This window comes from Vicugna pacos, chromosome 13, assembly GCF_048564905.1.
Source record: "Vicugna pacos chromosome 13, VicPac4, whole genome shotgun sequence".
Taxonomy (NCBI): domain Eukaryota; kingdom Metazoa; phylum Chordata; class Mammalia; order Artiodactyla; family Camelidae; genus Vicugna; species Vicugna pacos.
The window spans coordinates 36,191,483-36,209,781 of NC_132999.1; the positions used below are offsets into that span (position 1 = coordinate 36,191,483).

General features: G+C 48.4%; 1 protein-coding gene and 1 long non-coding RNA gene across 6 annotated transcripts; one reads left to right on the top strand and one right to left on the bottom strand.

The window, feature by feature from the left end:
- Positions 1 to 1,084: 1,084 nt before the first annotated feature.
- MPL (MPL proto-oncogene, thrombopoietin receptor) lies at positions 1,085 to 13,446 on the bottom strand. Its single transcript, XM_006200345.3, has 12 exons — positions 13,368 to 13,446; positions 13,088 to 13,220; positions 12,592 to 12,770; positions 11,844 to 12,133; positions 11,279 to 11,441; positions 10,897 to 11,023; positions 7,183 to 7,364; positions 6,878 to 7,020; positions 4,719 to 4,878; positions 4,405 to 4,501; positions 2,278 to 2,365; positions 1,085 to 2,078 (listed from the first exon to the last, which is right to left on the bottom strand). The coding sequence occupies exons 1-12, from the start codon at positions 13,444 to 13,446 to the stop codon at positions 1,791 to 1,793; spliced, it is 1,929 nt and encodes a 642-aa protein (XP_006200407.1). The 3' UTR covers positions 1,085 to 1,790.
- Positions 4,692 to 15,083, top strand: LOC140700677 (uncharacterized). 5 transcript variants are annotated; one of them, XR_012079169.1, is made up of 5 exons: positions 4,692 to 4,815; positions 4,987 to 5,266; positions 10,845 to 10,977; positions 12,659 to 13,234; positions 14,742 to 15,083. It is a non-coding gene; the product is annotated as an uncharacterized lncRNA (long non-coding RNA). The 5 variants fall into 5 exon arrangements; XR_012079173.1 differs by lacking the exon at positions 4,987 to 5,266 and having other exon boundaries at positions 12,659 to 12,833; positions 13,097 to 13,234; XR_012079168.1 differs by lacking the exon at positions 4,987 to 5,266.
- Positions 15,084 to 18,299: the final 3,216 nt, after the last annotated feature.

Below are 18,299 nucleotides of genomic sequence, written 5' to 3' on the forward strand. Positions count from 1 at the left end.
CCCCTAGAAGCTAGGGGAGAGGCATGGAACAGAGTCTTCCTTATAACTCTCAGAAGGAACCATCCCTGCTGATACCTTGAATTTCTAGCCTCCAGAACTGTGAGAAAATAAATGTCTGTTGTTTAAGCCGCCAAGTTTGTGGTACTTTGTTACGGCAGTGCTAGAAAACTAATACAGAGGAGATCAGAGGGTGGGGTAGAACAGGCGTGAGCTTTTTATTCCCCTGGCTCAGTCCCTACCATGTCCCCACAGGTTGGCTGTGGCTCTGCCACAACTCCTGCCAGGCAGCCCTCTCTAGCTACTGTCTCTGAATCTCGGATCTCGGAGCTCATAACCACTCTGTCATCTTACCCCTTGATGCCTAGTGGTGGGGAGGGTGGGGAGGGGACCAACTCCCAGCTGTTGTTAGCCCTGGGATACTGCACTATTTCTTGATGGTTTTCCTAACTCCTGCCATATCTTTATAAATATGCCGTTTATTAAACTCTCATCAAGATACCCAGACTGAATACGTCATCTATGCCAAGATCCTGACTGATACAGTGAGTATGTCTGGAGTCAGCAGAAAATACCACTGGTTTGAGAATTTGAATGGGTCAGGGGAATTCATAACCAGAACGGCCTAAGTGCATTTACCACTGCATATGAATGGCATAAAAGATGAGGGAGGTCGGCCTGGGGTTAAGGTGGCATTGTCCAGAAAGATTTCCTTCATTGAGAAAACATTTATTGAAGGCCTACCACGCACCAAACACTACTCTAGGTGCTGGGGGTAAGTGTTGGGGAGGGGAGAAGACAAATAAATCACAGCCTTTGCCCTCAAGGAGCTCACAATCTAGTAACAGAAAACAGATATGTAAATGGTTACTTGCATAAAGGATCACAGGTACTGTAACAGAAGTCTGGGCTGGAGATAAGAACTTTGGAATGGTCAGTAGAGAGGAAAACAATGAGAGTAGATGGGATTGGAAACTGTTACGAATGGACTCTTGAGGGAATGCAATAATTAAAAGGGGAAGAGACTCAAGGTTAAGAGATTAGGAAGGAATAATTATGATTATTTAGATATATCAAACACAACACATTCCTAGGCAACATGCTTTACTCAGATTACCTCACTAAATGCTCTTCACAACCCTATGGGGTTCTATTATTACCCTTGCTTTATAGATGAGAAAATTAAGACTCGAAGACTTTAGGTTATTTGTCCAAGATTGCACAAATAGCAAGTGGGAAAGACAGGAATTGAACCCAGCTCTGACTCCAGAATTTATGTTCTTGATTACTAATATACTTAGAGAGACCTGAGCAGAGCCAGGAGAGAGAGTAATTATGCGAGCTATGGTAGGAGAGAATTTAAAGGAGAAATGGGTAGTCACCATGACAAATGCCAACAGAGAGATCAAATAAATTGAGGATTAACAAGATCCAATTGGATCTTTTTTTTTTCTCTATTGGATCTTGCAGTTAGAAAGTCTGAGTCTCATTAGCAGAGTGATAGTGGGAGGGATTAATTGAAGTAGTCTGAGGAGCAAATGGGAATAGGGAAATGGAGCCTTCTTTTCAGGGAGTTTGGCATTAAAGAGGAGAGAGAAAGGAGGTGAAAGTTATAGGATCTTAGTCAAATGAACCTTGCCTGAGGAGAGAAGGTCCTGGATCTATGTCAGTGGCAGTACCGAAAGATCAGTGTTACAAAACCCAGCTAGGAGGATAGACAAGGGGGAGGGAAGTGGAGTCTGAGATGGTTGTGTTGTTGAGATAGGATGGGTAGGGAAGTTTAGAAGGAAGCTCTAGAGGGTTTGGATCTGTCCAGGGTACTGGGACCGAGGGGCCTGCCAACAGCTGAGAGGTAAGTAGGAATGGTTGGCGATGTGAGTAGTGCAGTAGGACCCCAGCTCAGCCACAGGTGGGCACACAGACAGGGGCATGGTCCCCAGGCAAGAAGGCTGCAATCCTCTGTAGTCCATCTGGGTTTGGGAGGAACATAGGGGCAAGGGAGTCTTCTCTGAGGTCTTAGGTAGAATTTCAAGGAGGCTGGGTTCCACTTCCTCATAGGCATCTGAGACTGCAGCCTTGGGCTGGGAGAAATGGAGGTTTGGATTAGAGCAGGTCCTGTGGGAGCAGGACCTGGACTGTGTAGGAAAGAGGGTTTGGCTGGAGGTGAGTTCTTGGGATGGTATGCTGGTGGGCAAGGGCCTTGGAAAAGTTGTGTAGTGGGGCAAAGATCCAGCTCCAGGCAGGGCTGGTGGTGGGGACCTGGGAGGGGAGTGCACTCACCGGATTCAGGCCAGCAGTATCCCTAAGGTACTGGCCGAGGACCCGGTGCAGGTCTGGAAGTGAGGGCCACAGGGCATGCCTCAGGCTCCTTGAGAAGAAGAAAGAGAAGGAGACTGAGTTGTGGGAGTGAGTTGAGAGGAGGGATGAGAGTACTGAGGTGGGGCAGTGGGGGAGGTAGTGAGGTGAGGGAGTAAGGCTTGGAGAGGTAACAGTGTAGCCAAGGCAGTAAAGTAAGGTAGAGGAGCACAGGTGGAAGGGAAACCTTAGATGGGAGAGGGAAGTCAGTGATGGGGAGGTTCAAAAAAGGGGTTTTCCTATCCTCAAACATTCCTGCCTCAGGGCCTTTGCACTTGTATTCTCTGCTTGGAACACTTGATTTATTCCCTCACTTCATTTAGGTTTCTGCTCAAATGTCATCCTGCCAGAGAGGCTTTCCTTGACTACCCTGGCTAAAATAGAACTGCCTCCCTTTCCCATTACACTGTCTCCTGCTCTGATTTATTTTTCTTTATAGTACTTCACTTATTCTGTATTTATTATATTACTATATATATTAAACATACTAGAGTGTAAACTTCATGAGAGCAAAGAGTTTGTCTATTTGCTCACTCTTGTATCTCCAGGATGTAGAAAAGTGTCTAGCCCATAATAGGTGCTCAAGAAATTAGTTGAATGAAGGAGTGAGGAGAACCAATAGAGCTTAACATTAAGTTGCTGAGGAAGGTGGTCTATCTGGGAAGAACATGAATTAAAGTATATTGGGGGAATCTCCAACTCATATTTCATATTTCCTCATGGAGAGACTTTAGCTGAACAATATTTTAGGCCTCTTCTGTGACCTCACTCCTATCTTTCCAGGGGAGGAGGAGTGATGTATCGTAAATGGGGAAAAGGAACTGAGTAAGCCTGTTTCCCCAACATTTTTTTGTTGTTGTTGGATCTGGCTCCCTGCATCAAGGCTACAGTCCAGTCTGCACATACAGATGGGTAGATTAAAAAGCTCAAAGACATGTTCAAGGAGAGATGCGGGCACAGAATAGGGGCATCTCATCTAGCCTAGAGCCATTGAAAGAGGCCACCTGGAGGAGCTGCCTTCTGAGCTGAGTCTTCAAAAAGCGAGAGATATTACCAATTGAAGGACTGAGGTGGCGTGGATTCTATCCTTTATGTTTATAACTTCCAATGACACTTCTCCTCAGCCTTAGTCTTCCCACCTAAACAAGTCATTCATTAGTAACATTTATTTAAGGGTGTGCTATTTGGCAGGCAAAGTGCTGAGGTTTTAAGGATGACCAGTAAGGCATGGGGAAGATATATAAAGAAATGAATGCAGTAAAATGCTATGGTACTATGAAAGAAGTCCGTACTGGGGCACAAAGAGAGCAGCCAATAGGGGAGGGTCAGGAAAGGTTTCCTAGGAGTTAGTGAAGAAAGTTATTTAAAGATAAATGGGTATTAGTCATCCAGGGAGGATATTCCTGGCAGAGGGGACCTTACGCGCAAAGGCACTGAGAAGTAAAACCTCTTGGCTTGTGGAGGAAATCACCAACAGTTTGGCATGGCTGATGCACAGGGTGGGAGGGTGGAAGTGCTGGGAGCGGCCAGATTTTGCACAGCCTTGTGTCTCATTCTAGAGTTTGGATTTTATCCTGGGGAGCTAATAATGAGATTTAAGGAGGTGGAGTGACAAGTTCACGTGTGCATTTCAGAAAGATTATTCTGGTGGCTCTGTGAGGCTAGGTTAGGGGAGAGAAGAGGCTCTGTTTCAGTGAATCAGGTAGTGCTTGTAGAGCTGGAGAAAGGGAGTCATTGTTTGAACGAGGTTCAGGAGGTGGAATGACCAGACCAGAGCAGACTGAGTAGGGGGGAGGGAGGCGCCTAAGTGTTCTGTCTTGGGTGACAGGTGGACAGTAACCTTGCTACTGGGATGAAGAGCCAGAAGGTGGGGCTATTTGAGGTGTCCAGTATAATGGGCTTGCTCAAGTGTAAGGAGGCGGTGTGACGCCACGGGATGGATGTAGGATTGTCCAGAGAGCGGGTGTCCCAGAGTGACCTGGGGATGCTCCTTTAGAGGACGCAGGCCCCACCGGACCGCAGCCCCGTCCCGCGCGTAGCTCTGAGAGGTACCTGTAGTGCTCAGGAAACTGCCACCTCAGCAGCAGCACGCCCAAGAGGGCGCTGAGGCCCAGCACCAAGAGCAGAGAGGTCACCAAGGAGATCCAGGCTGTGGGACAAAGTAAGTCAGACCTGGGCAGCCCCTGGCCGGAGCCCCGCCCCGAGGTCCGCCAGACCCCGCCCATGCCCCGCCCCTCGCCGTCCCGAGGCTCCGCGTAGGGTCTGCGCAGCCGCTGCCGGGTGGGGTCCGAGCCCCGCCCCTCGCTGCGCCGGCGCCCCTCCACTGGCGCAGGCGCAGACCGCCTTTGCCCCGGCCCTGCCCTCACCGGTCTCAGACGAGGTCTCCACCCACGCTGGGTCTGACCAGGGGCTCCAGGGACCTCGGAAGGTGGAGCCGTGGAGCCTGGCGCGCAGCTGTACACGGTAGCGAGAGCGTGGGCGCAGCTCCAGGGTCTCTCCCTGGGCCCCGAGAGCCGTCTCCAGCACCTGCACAGAGGAGAAGCGAGCGGGTGGTCAGGCTCCAAGTGCCGGTGGGCTAGCGTCGGGGCCTCGAGCCTGGCGCCAGACCCAAATCCAATCCCTTTGAATTCCTAGGGGTCCCCCCAAAGAGCCTCACGGGCAGAAACACGCATCCTGGCGGAAACTGACTGGAGAGAACACCCCAGAGAGTCTCGCCCTGACTGCGGCCTTGCCCTGCCCGGCCCGAAAGCCGCGACACACTGACTCATCTACACACAGCACTACTCATCCTGACACATATGACTCCAGTACACCTGCAGGGACTCTGGTGCACACACCCTGACCAGGATGCACAGACATCCTGCCAGAAGCGCGCACCAGAACTCCAGGTCCAGCGATGGAAACCCCAGACACGGTCAGATACTGAGAGCCACGTGGACCAGTCCACAAATAACATGCATTCAACAGGGTTTCCCGCATTATGCTAGGTGCTGGGGGTACGAGGATAGATTCCATGTAGAGGAAACAAGCATCGTGTGTACAGGCAGGGAGACGTTATTAACCAGTTAGCAAACATTTATGAGCTGCTTGTGATATGCTAAGCTTTGGACTAGGCGCTGGGGAAAAAGATAAGTGAAACATGGTCTCATGTGCCCAATGAGGACGATGTCCAAACAAGTAATAGTTACCAGGAGTAATTAGCACGGTAACAGTGACATAAGTAATGCACCACGGGGGCACCAAGAAGCATGTAATGCTACCTTAGGTGCCTGATGGGGGGTTACAGAGTAGTCCTGTGTCCTCAGAGCATGGGTGGGCAGGCTGGATGCTCAGAGATGAGGCAGAGGCAGTGGTAGTAGGGATTTGAGGCCTGTTAGGACAATAAACTCAACTTATTTGTTGATGAATAGGGGGAAGGGACAAGGGAAAAGGGAGAAGAGTCAAGGATGACTCCCGGCTTGAGTAACTGGAGGAGTGTTGGTGACATTGTCAGAGATAGGGAACAGAGGAGAAGGAAGTTTGAGGAAAAAATACTGAATGGATCTATTTTATTAAGTTCTACAACAGTGAAAACTTATCAGTGGTAATGTGAGAATAGTTGTCACCTTGGATGGGGTGTGTGTGACTGTAGGGGCATGTGGCACTTCTGGGGTGCTAGAAATCACCTATAATTTGATTTGGGTAATGATTCCATGGGTGTATACACACATACAGATGAATCAACTGTATGTTTAAGATTTGTGTACTTTATGTAACTTGTATCTCAACTTAAAAAGAAGTTTGGGAAGGAAAATGAGTTCAATTTTGGATACATTGAGTCTGAAATGCCCTGGGAGGGGTGCTTTTAGGTAGAGCTGTCTGGTAAGAAGTGGTACATACATGTAGTAAGTGAGAATAAAAGTAGAGAAAAAAATGAATATTTAACTAATGCATAGTGGGTAACTTCTATTGGCCAGGCAGTATGCTGGATATTGATGTATTTAATTTTTACTATACCTCTGGAAAGTAGATATCTTTATCACCAGTGAGGAAACTGAGACTTCAGAAGTCTAGGTAATTTGCCTATGGTATAGAAGTTCCTTTCCATATGGGTATGGGAATGGTAAGTTTGGGATGGTTAATGTATAACTGTTGAAACCGTGGAGTTGAAGCATTTGCCTAAGGAGAGCATCCATACATTTATTTAGAGGAGAAAAGAGCCAAAGGTGGGGCCGTAGGAAGCACAACATATTAAGTAAGGGTGGAAAAGGTGGAGCCAGGGAAGAGTGAGGAGATTCTGTCAGAGAAGTGGTATGAGTATCAGGAGAGACTATATCCCAAAAACAAAGGGAAGAGAAAATTTGAAATAGGAGTAGTCAGCAATGTCAATGACAAAGAGAGATTAAGATATTAGTTGAATCAGATAAGCCTAGATAAACAAGCACAGACATAGATACGCAGACAACTTCACTGCTGATAACAGACATGGTGAAACTCAGGAATACCCTGAGTGTGTGGTCTGCGAACGTTTGTTTCTTGACTGTACCTTCCAGTCCTGATGGCCTTCTCCTGAGTATCGAAGCTGATAGCAGGTCTCTTGGGCTGCCCAGGACGATGGATGCTGCCATTCCAATTCCAGCTGCCCGCTAGAGACCTCCCTCCAGTGCAAATTTGGAGTGGGAATGAGCACTACAGGGACGTCAGCAGGGACTGGCCTAAGCCCTTCTGTGCATGAGACATCATGTCACCAGGGCCATGGGTCAGACATGTCGGAGCTGGTGATTCCGGGCATGGGGTCAGATGGGGTAGGGGTGGGAACTATGTGGGAGGAGAGGGGAAGCAAGTTCTTACCAGCCTGGTGGATCCAGAAAGGGGAGCCCAGGTAGCTGTGAACAGCACCCTGGGCTGTGGTCACCTCCACAAGGATGTGAATGACACTGTCATTTCGTGACTTGAAGTGGCAGCGGGAGAACCGGGAGGGCTGTGATCCTGGAATTTTCTCCTCCTCTTCACACTTCTCCCAGATGGGGTCCCTAAGAATCAGCCCCATATAGTCACTGAATAGGGCCTGCCTCAGAGATGAAGGCTGACATGCCTATCCCACAGGGGCTTTGGGCTGCTTGGATTATAATCTAACTCCTCCCTTGGAGGGGCCTCCAGGATTTCTCTGTGTCTTCATGCCATGATGTTTTGTTTTCTAAGCTTTGCTTTGGTGTCCAGACTCTTCCTCTTAAGAAAAGAGCTGGAAGATATGTGAAAATAGCATGGTCTATAGAATTCAGGTCTTGGCTTCTTGGTGTATAACTCTGGGCAGATTACTTGACTTATCTCTGCCCCATTTCTGTCATTTATTTATTTCCTTCATCTTTCTGGGGGAAAATATCCTTATATTTTTAACCTATTCTCATTAGGCAGCCGTCTTAGTCACCTCTACATGGTATTTTACTAATAGGTAATTACGAAAACCTCCTAACTGGCTTTTCTGCCTCTGTTTTTGCCACTCTCTTCAATTTGTTCTCCATGCGGCAACCAGAATTTAGATCCAAAGTGTTGATTTGATAATGTGAAATATATGACAAATCTGTCCATTAATTTTGATCTTTACCCCCAGAACATTAGGTGAAACCATTACCTGTTGCTTGAATTAAGGCACATTTCTAACTGGTGATCCTGCTTCTATTCTTACTTCTTTCTAATTGCACTGAGAAACATCTTTTTAAAATGTAAATCATATCATGTAACTCTTTTGCTTAAAATCCTTCAATGGCTCCCCATCCCACTTGGAATAAAATCCAAACTCCATAGTATGGATTAGTTCCTCCCTACCTCTCCACTCTCACCTCCTACAATCCTCACACCAGTTTGCCACCTTTCATCCACCGGGACCTTCTCTCTCGGCTGCAAATACACCAGATGCACTGTCTTTGCACTTCAGTTTGCCCTGGACTGCCCTGCCTCCAGATCTCACGTGACTCACTCCTTCTCAGCTCACCTGTCACCTACTTGGCAAGGCTTTCCCTCTCTACTCAGTCTAAATTAGCACCTGTCCCCCATCCTCTCAATCTCTGTCATATAACCTTGTTCCTTGATTTCTTTTCTTGTTTGTCTCCTCTTCTCTCCCTCCCCCAACTAAAACGTAAGCCCCCTGAATGCTGAAAGGTTTTCTGTTTTGTCACTCTAGCCCCAGTGCCTGGAACATAGTCACCTTCAATCATTGTTTACAGAACAAATAAGTCATGTTTCCTTCCTGATTATAACACCTAAATGGCTAGCTCTGACTAGAATTATTTATCACTTTATGTATTTATATGTTTACTAATTTATTCTATGTGCCAGGCACTGTGATAAGCCCTGTGAAGACATAGAGGAATAATTTTCAAGGAGCTCTCATTTCAGTGGGAAAGGCAGAAAAATGAACAGATGGTATTCTCCTGTGATGAGCACAGGCTGGCTTGGGAGTATCAAGGAGGACCATCTAATTCAGACGGGGAGGGTCCGAGGATATTTCCTGTAGAAGGCAGTGCTTAGACTGAGTCTTGGACTGGAAATAGGATAGGCGAAGGGGACAAACAGGCATCCCCAGCGCGGGCTTGTGCACAGGTAGGAGACATGGTGCTTTGGGGGAAACTCCAAGTTATGCAGAATGCTTTTAGCATAGAGGGCCTGGTGGTGAGTGGAAGATGTGAGACAGCAGACTAAGGTCATAGATGGCCTGTGGCCTTTCTAAGGAGCTTGAATTTAATCTTGTAGTAATGGTGGAGACATTGAAGGATTTTAAACAAGGAATTGTCATAATTAGCTTTGTACTTTAGGAAGGCCACTGTAACTGCAGTTTCTAGGGAAGGATTTGTCAGGGGACTAGAAGCAGAGAAATTTATTGGGACAGTGTTATGGTTTTTCACGTGCAAAGTGATGGGGATCTGAAAGTAGGGGCAGAGGGAATTTGATGGATTCAAGGGATACTGAAGCAGTAGAAATGACAAGTGTTTCTGACTGGACCTGGCAGGTGTAGAAATGGCAGAAGTCCAGGACGGAAGAGCGGAGTTGATGGTAGGATGGACAATAGGAGGAGGAGCAGGTTTGGGCAGAGGAAATGATGAGGTCAGTTTTGCCTCCCCTTAGTCTGTTCACGGCACCTCCATACTATGAAAATCTGTGCAGTTATTATAAAGAATGAGTTACAACTTTTTATAATGATCTCCAAGAAATATTTTTAAGTAAAAAAGTAAGGTAAGAAATCATATATGTAGTGTGATCCACTTTATACTGAAAGCTAAATGTTGTGTATAGACATACGTGAACACATGGAAACACTGGAAGAATACATTAAAACTATTCATAGCAGTTTTTTCATTATCCATTCATTCAACAGTTTCTTACTGAGCACCTACTATGTTCCAGGCAGTGTGGTAGGTGAGAATACACTAGTGAGTGAAAATAGACACTGACTTTGCCCTCATGGATTGTGTATAGTCAAGATCAGCCTTTTACGGCTGGAGCTCTGAGCGAGAATTTTCTTATCAATAAAATAACCACATAAAGTATAAATGTGAAATTGTAACTATGATAACTATTTAAGAAGGAGAAGTACATGGTACAGCAAGGTTGTATAATAGTGCCATTGGACCTAGGGAGGAGGGTCAGGGGAGGGTTCCTTAGGAGGTGACATCTGAGTTGAGATCTGAAGGACAAGTAGAAGTTAAGTAAAGACAGGAGAGCTGGATAAACAGCGTGTGTAAAGACCCAGAGGCAGAAGAGGAATATGTCAATTAGGAGGGGACCGATGAATGCCAGTATCGGAGCACAGAGCACGAAAGGCAGCATGGTATAAGATGAAGCTGAAGGCAAGGATAGGAGCTGAGTCTTCTAGAACTCTATATGGCTACAATAGAGTTATTTCCTTTGTCCAAGGACCAGTGGAAGCTATGGATCTTGGAAGAATTTTAAACAAGGAATGTTTATTTTTGCACTTTTAAAAGATCCCTCTGGCTTCTATGTGGAGAATGTTTTGGAGGATTCAAGAGGTGGTCTTCTCAGTAGCCTAAGTGAAAAATGATGATGGCTTGTACTGGCCTAATGGCAGTGATGAACAGAGTAGGCAGATTCTAGAGATATTTAATAAGTAAAATCAACAGAACTAGGTCATAGATTGGATATGGGCAGATCAGCGAGGTGTTTGGTAGAAATTCTTGAAGACCAGGTGATGTTTTCATTGGATCCGATAGATAGCGAAAAGTTGTACTACGTATTGGAGTAGGTGAAGGCCATGCAAAGTTTAACCAAGGTCAGTCTGTCAGCAGCACAGGAAGCGAGGAATTGGAGGTGAATGAGAATGTAGGCTGTTGCAGTGGTCCGAGTGACGTGATTAAAGCTGAATTAAACTGAGGCATTTCCAGTAGGAATGAAGAGAGGTTGAAAAAATAAAATACCCATTGGAGGATGAGAGCATTTGGTTTGGGGACAACGGAGCAGAATGCAGAGGACCAAGAACAATCTCTCCCTTCTTTCTGCAGGGTTGTGCCTCTCTCCCATGACACCAAGCTCAGTCAGTAGTTCAACTCTCACCTGTCTCTGGGACAGCACCGTGCCCTGCTGTGGTAGAAGAAGCCTTGGGAGCTAGCATGGTCCCATTGCTGCCACTGACAGGTAACATTCTTCAGGTCCAAGGTAAAGCACTGCAGTCCAATTTCCACTGGGGTCAGAGAAGGAAGTCCCATCAGAGCTCACGTGCTCCTGCTCTATAAGGTGTCCACATCATCTTTACATACATAACTCAGAACATTTACTCTGTTCTTTGTCCTCTCCCTGAGCATAGTTCACTCTGTCCAGTGGCAAGTTTGAGGTCGTCAGGAAGCACCATGCTTCCCAGAGCTTCCATATCCAGCCCAGGCCTCCCTAGAGATCTTTTCTGTCGTCTCCCCATCTCCCCATTCCTTTGTTGACTCACCTGCATCCCCAGGCAGGGCCACAGTCACAGGGAGGGACCAGGATCCCCAGGAACCACGGAAGGAGACCCCATCAGGTTGGCTGCGCAGTTGGATCCAGTAGGAGTTACCAGGCTGGAGCCCTGAGATGAGGCAGCTTTTACGTATCACTGTCAGAGACGGAGCCTTCGGAGAAGAATCCCAGCCTCAGAATCTAGGCCTGCCTCAAGCCAAGGCGGCCTCCACCTCTTATATCTGAAGCCTCATGGCATGCCTGTGGAGAGACACTAAGTTCTTCCCTGGGTAGATATGTACACAGACTGGGCGCCAGATTGGGGGGCTTCAGGTGGTTTAGGGCTTTTTAATCCCCGTTAGCTTAGAGGCCTGAAGCTCTCAATTTTGTTGCTGTGAATGACCCAAAGTGGGAGATCCTTAAACAGTCATGGCTCCTAAGGGCTGATCAGAGCCTATATGAACTTTCCAACGACCACCCCCATCTAGAATCCCCAAAGTATGATCTCTACTTTCTTGGGGCAAAACTAGGGGTAGGAGATGGACAGGGGGTGGAGCAGAAGAAGGCCAGGATACTTCTCTAGTTGGGGAGGTCTGCTCTGGTCCATCCTGTTGGGGCATCATGGCCTGAGCACATGGAGGCTGGTCCAGAGCTGGAGCTGGATTTGGTCTCCACAGAGCTGGACAGCAGGTTTCTGTGGACAGCTGCTGGATGACAGTGGAGTTCCTGGGATCCTTGGGGCCATAGCGGAGTTCATGCCTCAGGAATTCACTGATTTCTGGAGTTGGGGTTTCCCAGCTGATCTGAAGTTCCCCTGGCTGGCTCCCACCCGTGGCCTTGATGAGACTGGGGGGAGCTGGCAGTCCTGAGGGCAAGACAGAGCACATCAACCCAGGGAGAGGGTGCTGGAGGCTGGATGGAGGGCAGCCCCTGGGGCTGGGCAGGGAGGCTCCTTATCCTGTTCTCCTTTCCTCAGGAGCACAGTGACCTCACTGCAGGTTTGTTAGACTCAGGGACCTCTTTTTGTCTCTGCATCCTTGTCACCTAGCACAGTGCCTGGCACACAGTATGTATTCTGTAATTGATGAAGGAGTGAGTAAGTGAATAAGTTAATGATGGGAAGACCAGGGTGTCTCTGGCGGGAAATGAAGTCTAGCTCTGGATGCTGAGGCTGATGGGAATGAGAAGGGCATCTTGAGGTGCCTCTGGGGGCCTGGTAAGGGAGAGCATCCATATCGTCTTGAAAAAGCACAGATCAGTCTGATTCTAGGAGCTGACCTGAGGGCAGCAGAGGGGCCAGGGTGACTGGAGGATGGCCCTTACCCACACTATCCACAGAGAGCACCCGCTGGGTCAGATTCTGGTTCAGAAACACGTTCTTCACCCACAGGTGCAGTGAAAAGAAGAGGCGAACTTCATCCTGGGCTGGAAACTGGCACACGTATCGGGTTCCAGAGGGCAGCACACTCTGGGAACTCAGGGGGCAGGCACGGGGCTTCTCCCTGTGGGCATAGGAGAAGTCCATCCTACCTACACGACCGCCACGTCCAGCCCCGAGGACCCAGGTCTGGGCCCAAGCCCAACTTCTATTTCCACTACCACCATTTATCTTTTCAGTGCCTGGAATAGGTGGGATCAGGGGCTAGGTAGGAGCCTAAGCTGGATATATCCAAAGCACACTTGTTCATTAAGTGGTTATTTAGGGCATATACGTAGAGCGGTCCTCTGACAGGGCCACAGGCAGGGAAGCTACTGGAATGGGGCTGAGCTAAGGTGTGTATAGGACAGATGGGGGAGTGAGGCACAGCCCAGCACATACCCTGCGTAGGCGTACAGCAGCTGATAAGTTCCACCGGGCGCTGCCTCTTCCTCGTCCCAGAAGCAAGTGAGGTCCTCAAACGTTCGGGAGAAACATTTCAAGGGCTCTGAGTCCGAGGCCAGCAAGGAGGCATCTGAGGAACAGCTGGTGAGTGGGCTCTGGGTCCTCCCAGGCATGTTTGTGGGCAAGAGGAGGGACCAGTGGGAGCCTCGTACCTTGTACCCCTCCCAGGGCTCCCTCTTCCTGTGTATAGGTGATCTCCACCCTCCACACACCTCACCTTGGCTGGTGACTTGTGCCAGGTTTTGGGGGGCAGGAAGGAGGCAGGAGGTGACCACCAAGAGGGCCCAGGAGGGCATCTTCTCCGGCACTGTGCGCCTGCCTTAGCCCATCCTCCCTTCAGGAAGCCGGGCCCCAATCCCCTCCCGGGCCAGCCCCTCAGGTTCCTGTCAGATACAGCCCCACGTCCTGTCCCTGTCCCTGCCCCGTGGGGCCCATCCAGACCACACTGGGGCCGGGGGCCAGGGGAGGGGGCATGGGAGTGGGTGGGAGGGTAGGAGGAATTTGAAAGAGAGGATACAGGCCTTTGGGTGGGAGGGAGATGGGGGTTACATTTTCGACCGTGTACCAAAAGGAGAGTGAGCCTGTGTGCATGTCTGTGCTCACTGCTGTGGAAGGGTGTCGTATGGGCAGGAATGGCAGCCGCTCCTGAGTGCTCACTAGGCTGTCATGTAACAAGCACTTTATATCTATCGACCCAGTTAATCCTCACAATGGTCTTAATATTTCCATTAGTGATGTGGGAACTGAGATGCAGAGACATTAAAGATTTGCCCAAGATCACACACCCACCAAGAGGTAAAGCTCAGGGCATCAAGCTCCAGAACCCAAGTGCGTGACAACCACGCCAGGGCTGACAAATGACTGTCTGCCTCACAACCGTGACAAAATGGGGGCCACTCCCACTGTAAAAGGTTCTGTGACTTTGTGCACTAGTAAACTTTGTGCATTCTCCCTGGGGCTGGACACGCCCCTCCATCGTGGGTAGCCTCCACGGTGGCCTCTCGTCCTTTGCTACTCAGTGTGGTCCATGGACCAACAGCAACGGCATTATCTGGGAGCTTATTAGACATGCAGAATCTCGGTCCCCACCCCAGGCCTACTAAAACAGAATCTGCACTGTGCTAAGCCCCCCAGATGATGTGAATACATATGAAAGTTTGAGAAGCTCTGGTCTGCAGCACTTTTATCTGGTTGGCTCAGAAGCAAGGGATAGTTGGTCTCAGCTCTCAGCTCCTGCTCGTCTTCCCATTAGTAGCAGAAGAGCTGGTGTGATCCCTTCTCTGAAGCCCAGGCCCCCCTCCTGGGACTGCTTTAACTGTGGTGGTTTTTATGCCCATTCTCAGGAGTTCTGACTCTCACAGGGATGTAGCGCTAGTGCAGGCCACATTAAGTCCCACACTTAACTCCTCTGGCCTCAACTGGGGCTCCCCTTGCTGGCCCTACAGACAGTGTCCTCAGTATCGCCCTTCTCTCTTCCTCCCGAATGGATGTTACTAACAAAGGATTATGGGAGGTGGTAAGAGGCAGGACATGGAAATCCTTCAGCCCCCTCCACGAGGTCTTAGTTTCTCTGGCACCATTTCTCTGCAAGGAGTTCCTGAGGCCAGGTTTGTCCTGATTCCTGTCCAGCTCTCAGTTACAAGGACCAGCTTCCTCTGCCCAGTGGGGATGATTCTGGATGCCTCAAGGGCCACTGAGCCTCTGTCAGGTCAAATGAGAGAAGAAAAAACTTTAATGTTCCTGCAGTCCCATGGCTTTGGTGCTGTGCATGTGCTGGTGACTTCAAAATTCTTATCTCCAGCTGGGACTTGCCCTCCTGGGCTCCAGATTTGGATCATCAACTGCCTACTTGGGATCTCTGCTTGCATGTCTGATCTTGTACTTACGATGACCAAAATAAAATGAAATTCTAGGTCCTTCTTCCCACCCCTAACCCTGCTTTGTTTTTTCCATTACTCTTACCCACTTCTGTCAGAGGCACCACCATCTACTCAAACCAAAAACCTCAGTGCTCTTTGATTTCTGCTTCACTCTTACCCTACATTCAATTCATTAGCAAGTCCTGCCAGATGTCCTTTCAAAAGGTACCCAGCATCTGAATACATTTACCACCTCCACTCCTCCCATCCTAGTCCAAGTCTGGGTTACTGGGTAGCTTCCACTCTTACCCTCTCTAGCAGGACAGAGTGATATGTTTAAAATGCAAATTGGATTTCTTCGCTCTCTTGCCTAAAACCCCTAGTAGTTTCCGACTGCACATAGAATCAGATCCAAACACCTCCTAAATGCACACAAGGTCCTGCCTGATCTGACTCCTGTCTACTTAGATCCCATCTCCTACCACTGTCTCCTTCACCCTGGACCAGCCACAACAACCTCATCGTGTCTCTTATCTTAATCCTTCATGCTCAGCTTCTCTGCAACGTTTGACACTTCCCTTCCTGGGGTTCTGCAGCATGTCACATTCTCCCAGTGTCCTCCTATGCCTGTAACATTGCCTCCCACTTTTCTTCTTTCTTCACTCTTTCTCTTACATGTTGCTGTTCCCCAGGTGTCTTTGTGTCGTCCCCTGCTGTATTCCCTGGGTGGTCTCATGGCTTTGATTCCATCTATATGCCACTAACTCCCAAGATTTTATCACTCTCTTCAACTGCAAACTCTCAGTTACTTATTAGACATCTCAATTTGTTGTTCTAGAGGCATGTCAAACTCACCAAATCCCAAACAGTATCATCACTACCTCCTGTGCATCCTTTCCCATCTTCCCTTCCTATGTTCACATCTCTCCATCAGCTACCTGGGCATGTAAGCCCAGAACCTGAATGTTAGCCTCAAATTTTCACCCTCCCTCCATTCCTGCATCCAAGTCTTACCAAGTCCTGTGACTTCTACAGGGAGGCAGCATAATGGTGGTTAAGGGTGCAGAGCCCACAAGACAAGGGGCTTGTCTGTGACCATCAGGGAGTTGAGATGGGCCTTCCTGCTCCTGCATGGAAGGAAGTCCAACCACCTGTCCCTGTCATTTCCCCATTTTTCTATGCTTCCACACATCTGGAAAGAGATGCCTTCCCCAGTCCTTGGCTCCTTTAGAATATCAGACAGGGGCTGGAATAGCCCTAGGGAAAGGAGGGCACTCAGGTCTGCTACTCTCTGGCCAAAGAGTCCAGTGGGTCCAGTCCAGGTCAGCAGGCTCAGGCTTCTCTGTTGGGATATAAGGCCAAAGCCCTGGCTTACAAAAGCCTGTGTTTGGTCTCTGTTCAGCCGCTGCCGAGAGAACTCAAGGGGTTGCCGGGTGAGGACGGGCTCAGGCAGTGTGCTGTTGAACGGCTCTCTGGGGGAGCCCTGTTTTGTAGCATTTGCTGCTCTTTGTGGTGTACATACTCCAACGTGGCCAATTTCAAGCTACTAATATGATGTCACTGAACAGTGATTGGGAAGAGAATCGGGCTCTCAGGGCCCATGCCTGTGCCCTTGACCTCTTTCTCCCAACATCTGCCACTGATATCCCATCAGAAAGCCCCAGATAGGTAGCTCTGGGCACCTGGATTTTCCACCTTCCCATCTCTTTCCCAGCATTGCCAAGCTTCTCTCTAGAACCATTGTTCCACTGACACCCACCTCGAGCAGTGTGTTAAGGCACTCTATTTCCCCCAGACCGTTGTCATTGTTAAGTTTGCCATTTCTATAGTTGACAAATGGTATGGTATCTCTTTACTCCTGTTTTTCCTGAAGCTCCAATTTGTTTTTATTCTTTCCCTGCTTAAAATCCTTTCACGGCTCTAGGTGAGACCAAGTTTGGTCTCTCTTTTTTAAAACTCTTTTTTGCAGGGGGAAGGGGAGGTAATTAGGTGTATGTATGTATGTATTTATAGTGGAGGGACTGGGGATTGAACCCAGGACCTCCTGCATGCTAGGCATGTACTCCACCACTGAGCTATACCCTCCCTGCAAGGTTCATCTCTTGATGTTGGAACAGAAGCACTTACACCTCTCACCTCCCCGTTCCTGGATTCTCTCCCTCGTGATCCTTCCTTCACTCTTCCCCAAGCTCAACCCCTTTTCTGCCACAGGCCCTGTTTCTTTGCTCCCCTGAGCACAGAGTCCAGCCTATTCATCCTGTTGGAACTGTCTTTGTGATTCAAGACCTCCCCCGAGTCATTACTTCTTAGGAGACTAATCCCAAGGATAATAATGAAGGAAAAGGGTTATTTTAAAAAGAAAAAGGCAATTTCACATCTTTTCAGAGGCCTCGTAGCTCTTTTGGGATTAGAAACAAGTTGGTGAACCCTTGGGCATGGCCTTGATAAGAAGGAGAATTACATTTGCTGAATATGAAATTGATGAGAATTTTGGAGTCTAAGGTGTGTAACTCTGGGAAAAAAGGGCGAGGGTGAGCTTGTACGTGAACGGTAGCAACCTGAGGAGAAGAAATCTTTACCAGTGAGAAATTCCAGTGGAGGGACTGTAGGAGGAAAATTGCAGAACAGTGATGGCTAGTACTTAGTTTTACGTGTACCCCCTATTCTGTGAAAGCTTAGCTTCCCTTAAGCATCCCCAAATACTCCATAAAAGCATTCCATACACAAAACCTTATACTCGTGGTGTTTTAGGAACAAGGGGAGAAAGGTAACGATACCCGTGGACTTGAGAGAGGATGCTGGTCTCAGAAAGTGAGCAACCCAGTGATCAGAATTTAGCAGAAGCAGGAATTCAGATTGACAGATGAGTCCTAGCAAAAACCGAGGAGGGCAGGGACATCCCAGAGGACGTGGAGTACAGACGGGGCTATTCTAACTGGATACAAATGGAAAAGGTAGCCCCAAAGTGTTGTAAGCCTTGAGGAGATTTCAGTACACACACACACACACACACACACACACACACACACACACACACACACACACACACACACACACACACACTTTCCTTCCCCCGAGTCTCTCTAGAATTCTGTGCCTCTGTTGGGGTGCTTTTATAGATGAACAGCTATGCATACCTCCACCTTAGCTAGACAAGATGTGAACCCTGCCAAGAGAGGACTGTCATCTAAACTCACTCCTCCTGGGGTAAAAGTTGGGTTTGCCAGTCCTGTGCTAGTACATTGTCTCATTACATCACACAAGGACTCGATTAAGTGCCCTTGTCCTTA

Coding starts and splice junctions, on each gene's coding strand:
- MPL (XM_006200345.3), bottom strand. CDS start 13,446: ATGCCCTCCTGGGCCCTCTTGGTGGTCACCTCCTGCCTCCTTCCTGCC. Junction 7,021..7,182: donor TTTCTGGATCCACCAGGCTG/GTAAGAACTTGC, acceptor ACGTCCCTGTAG/TGCTCATTCCCACTCCAAAT. Junction 4,502..4,718: donor GGAGACCTCGTCTGAGACCG/GTGAGGGCAGGG, acceptor TTTGTCCCACAG/CCTGGATCTCCTTGGTGACC.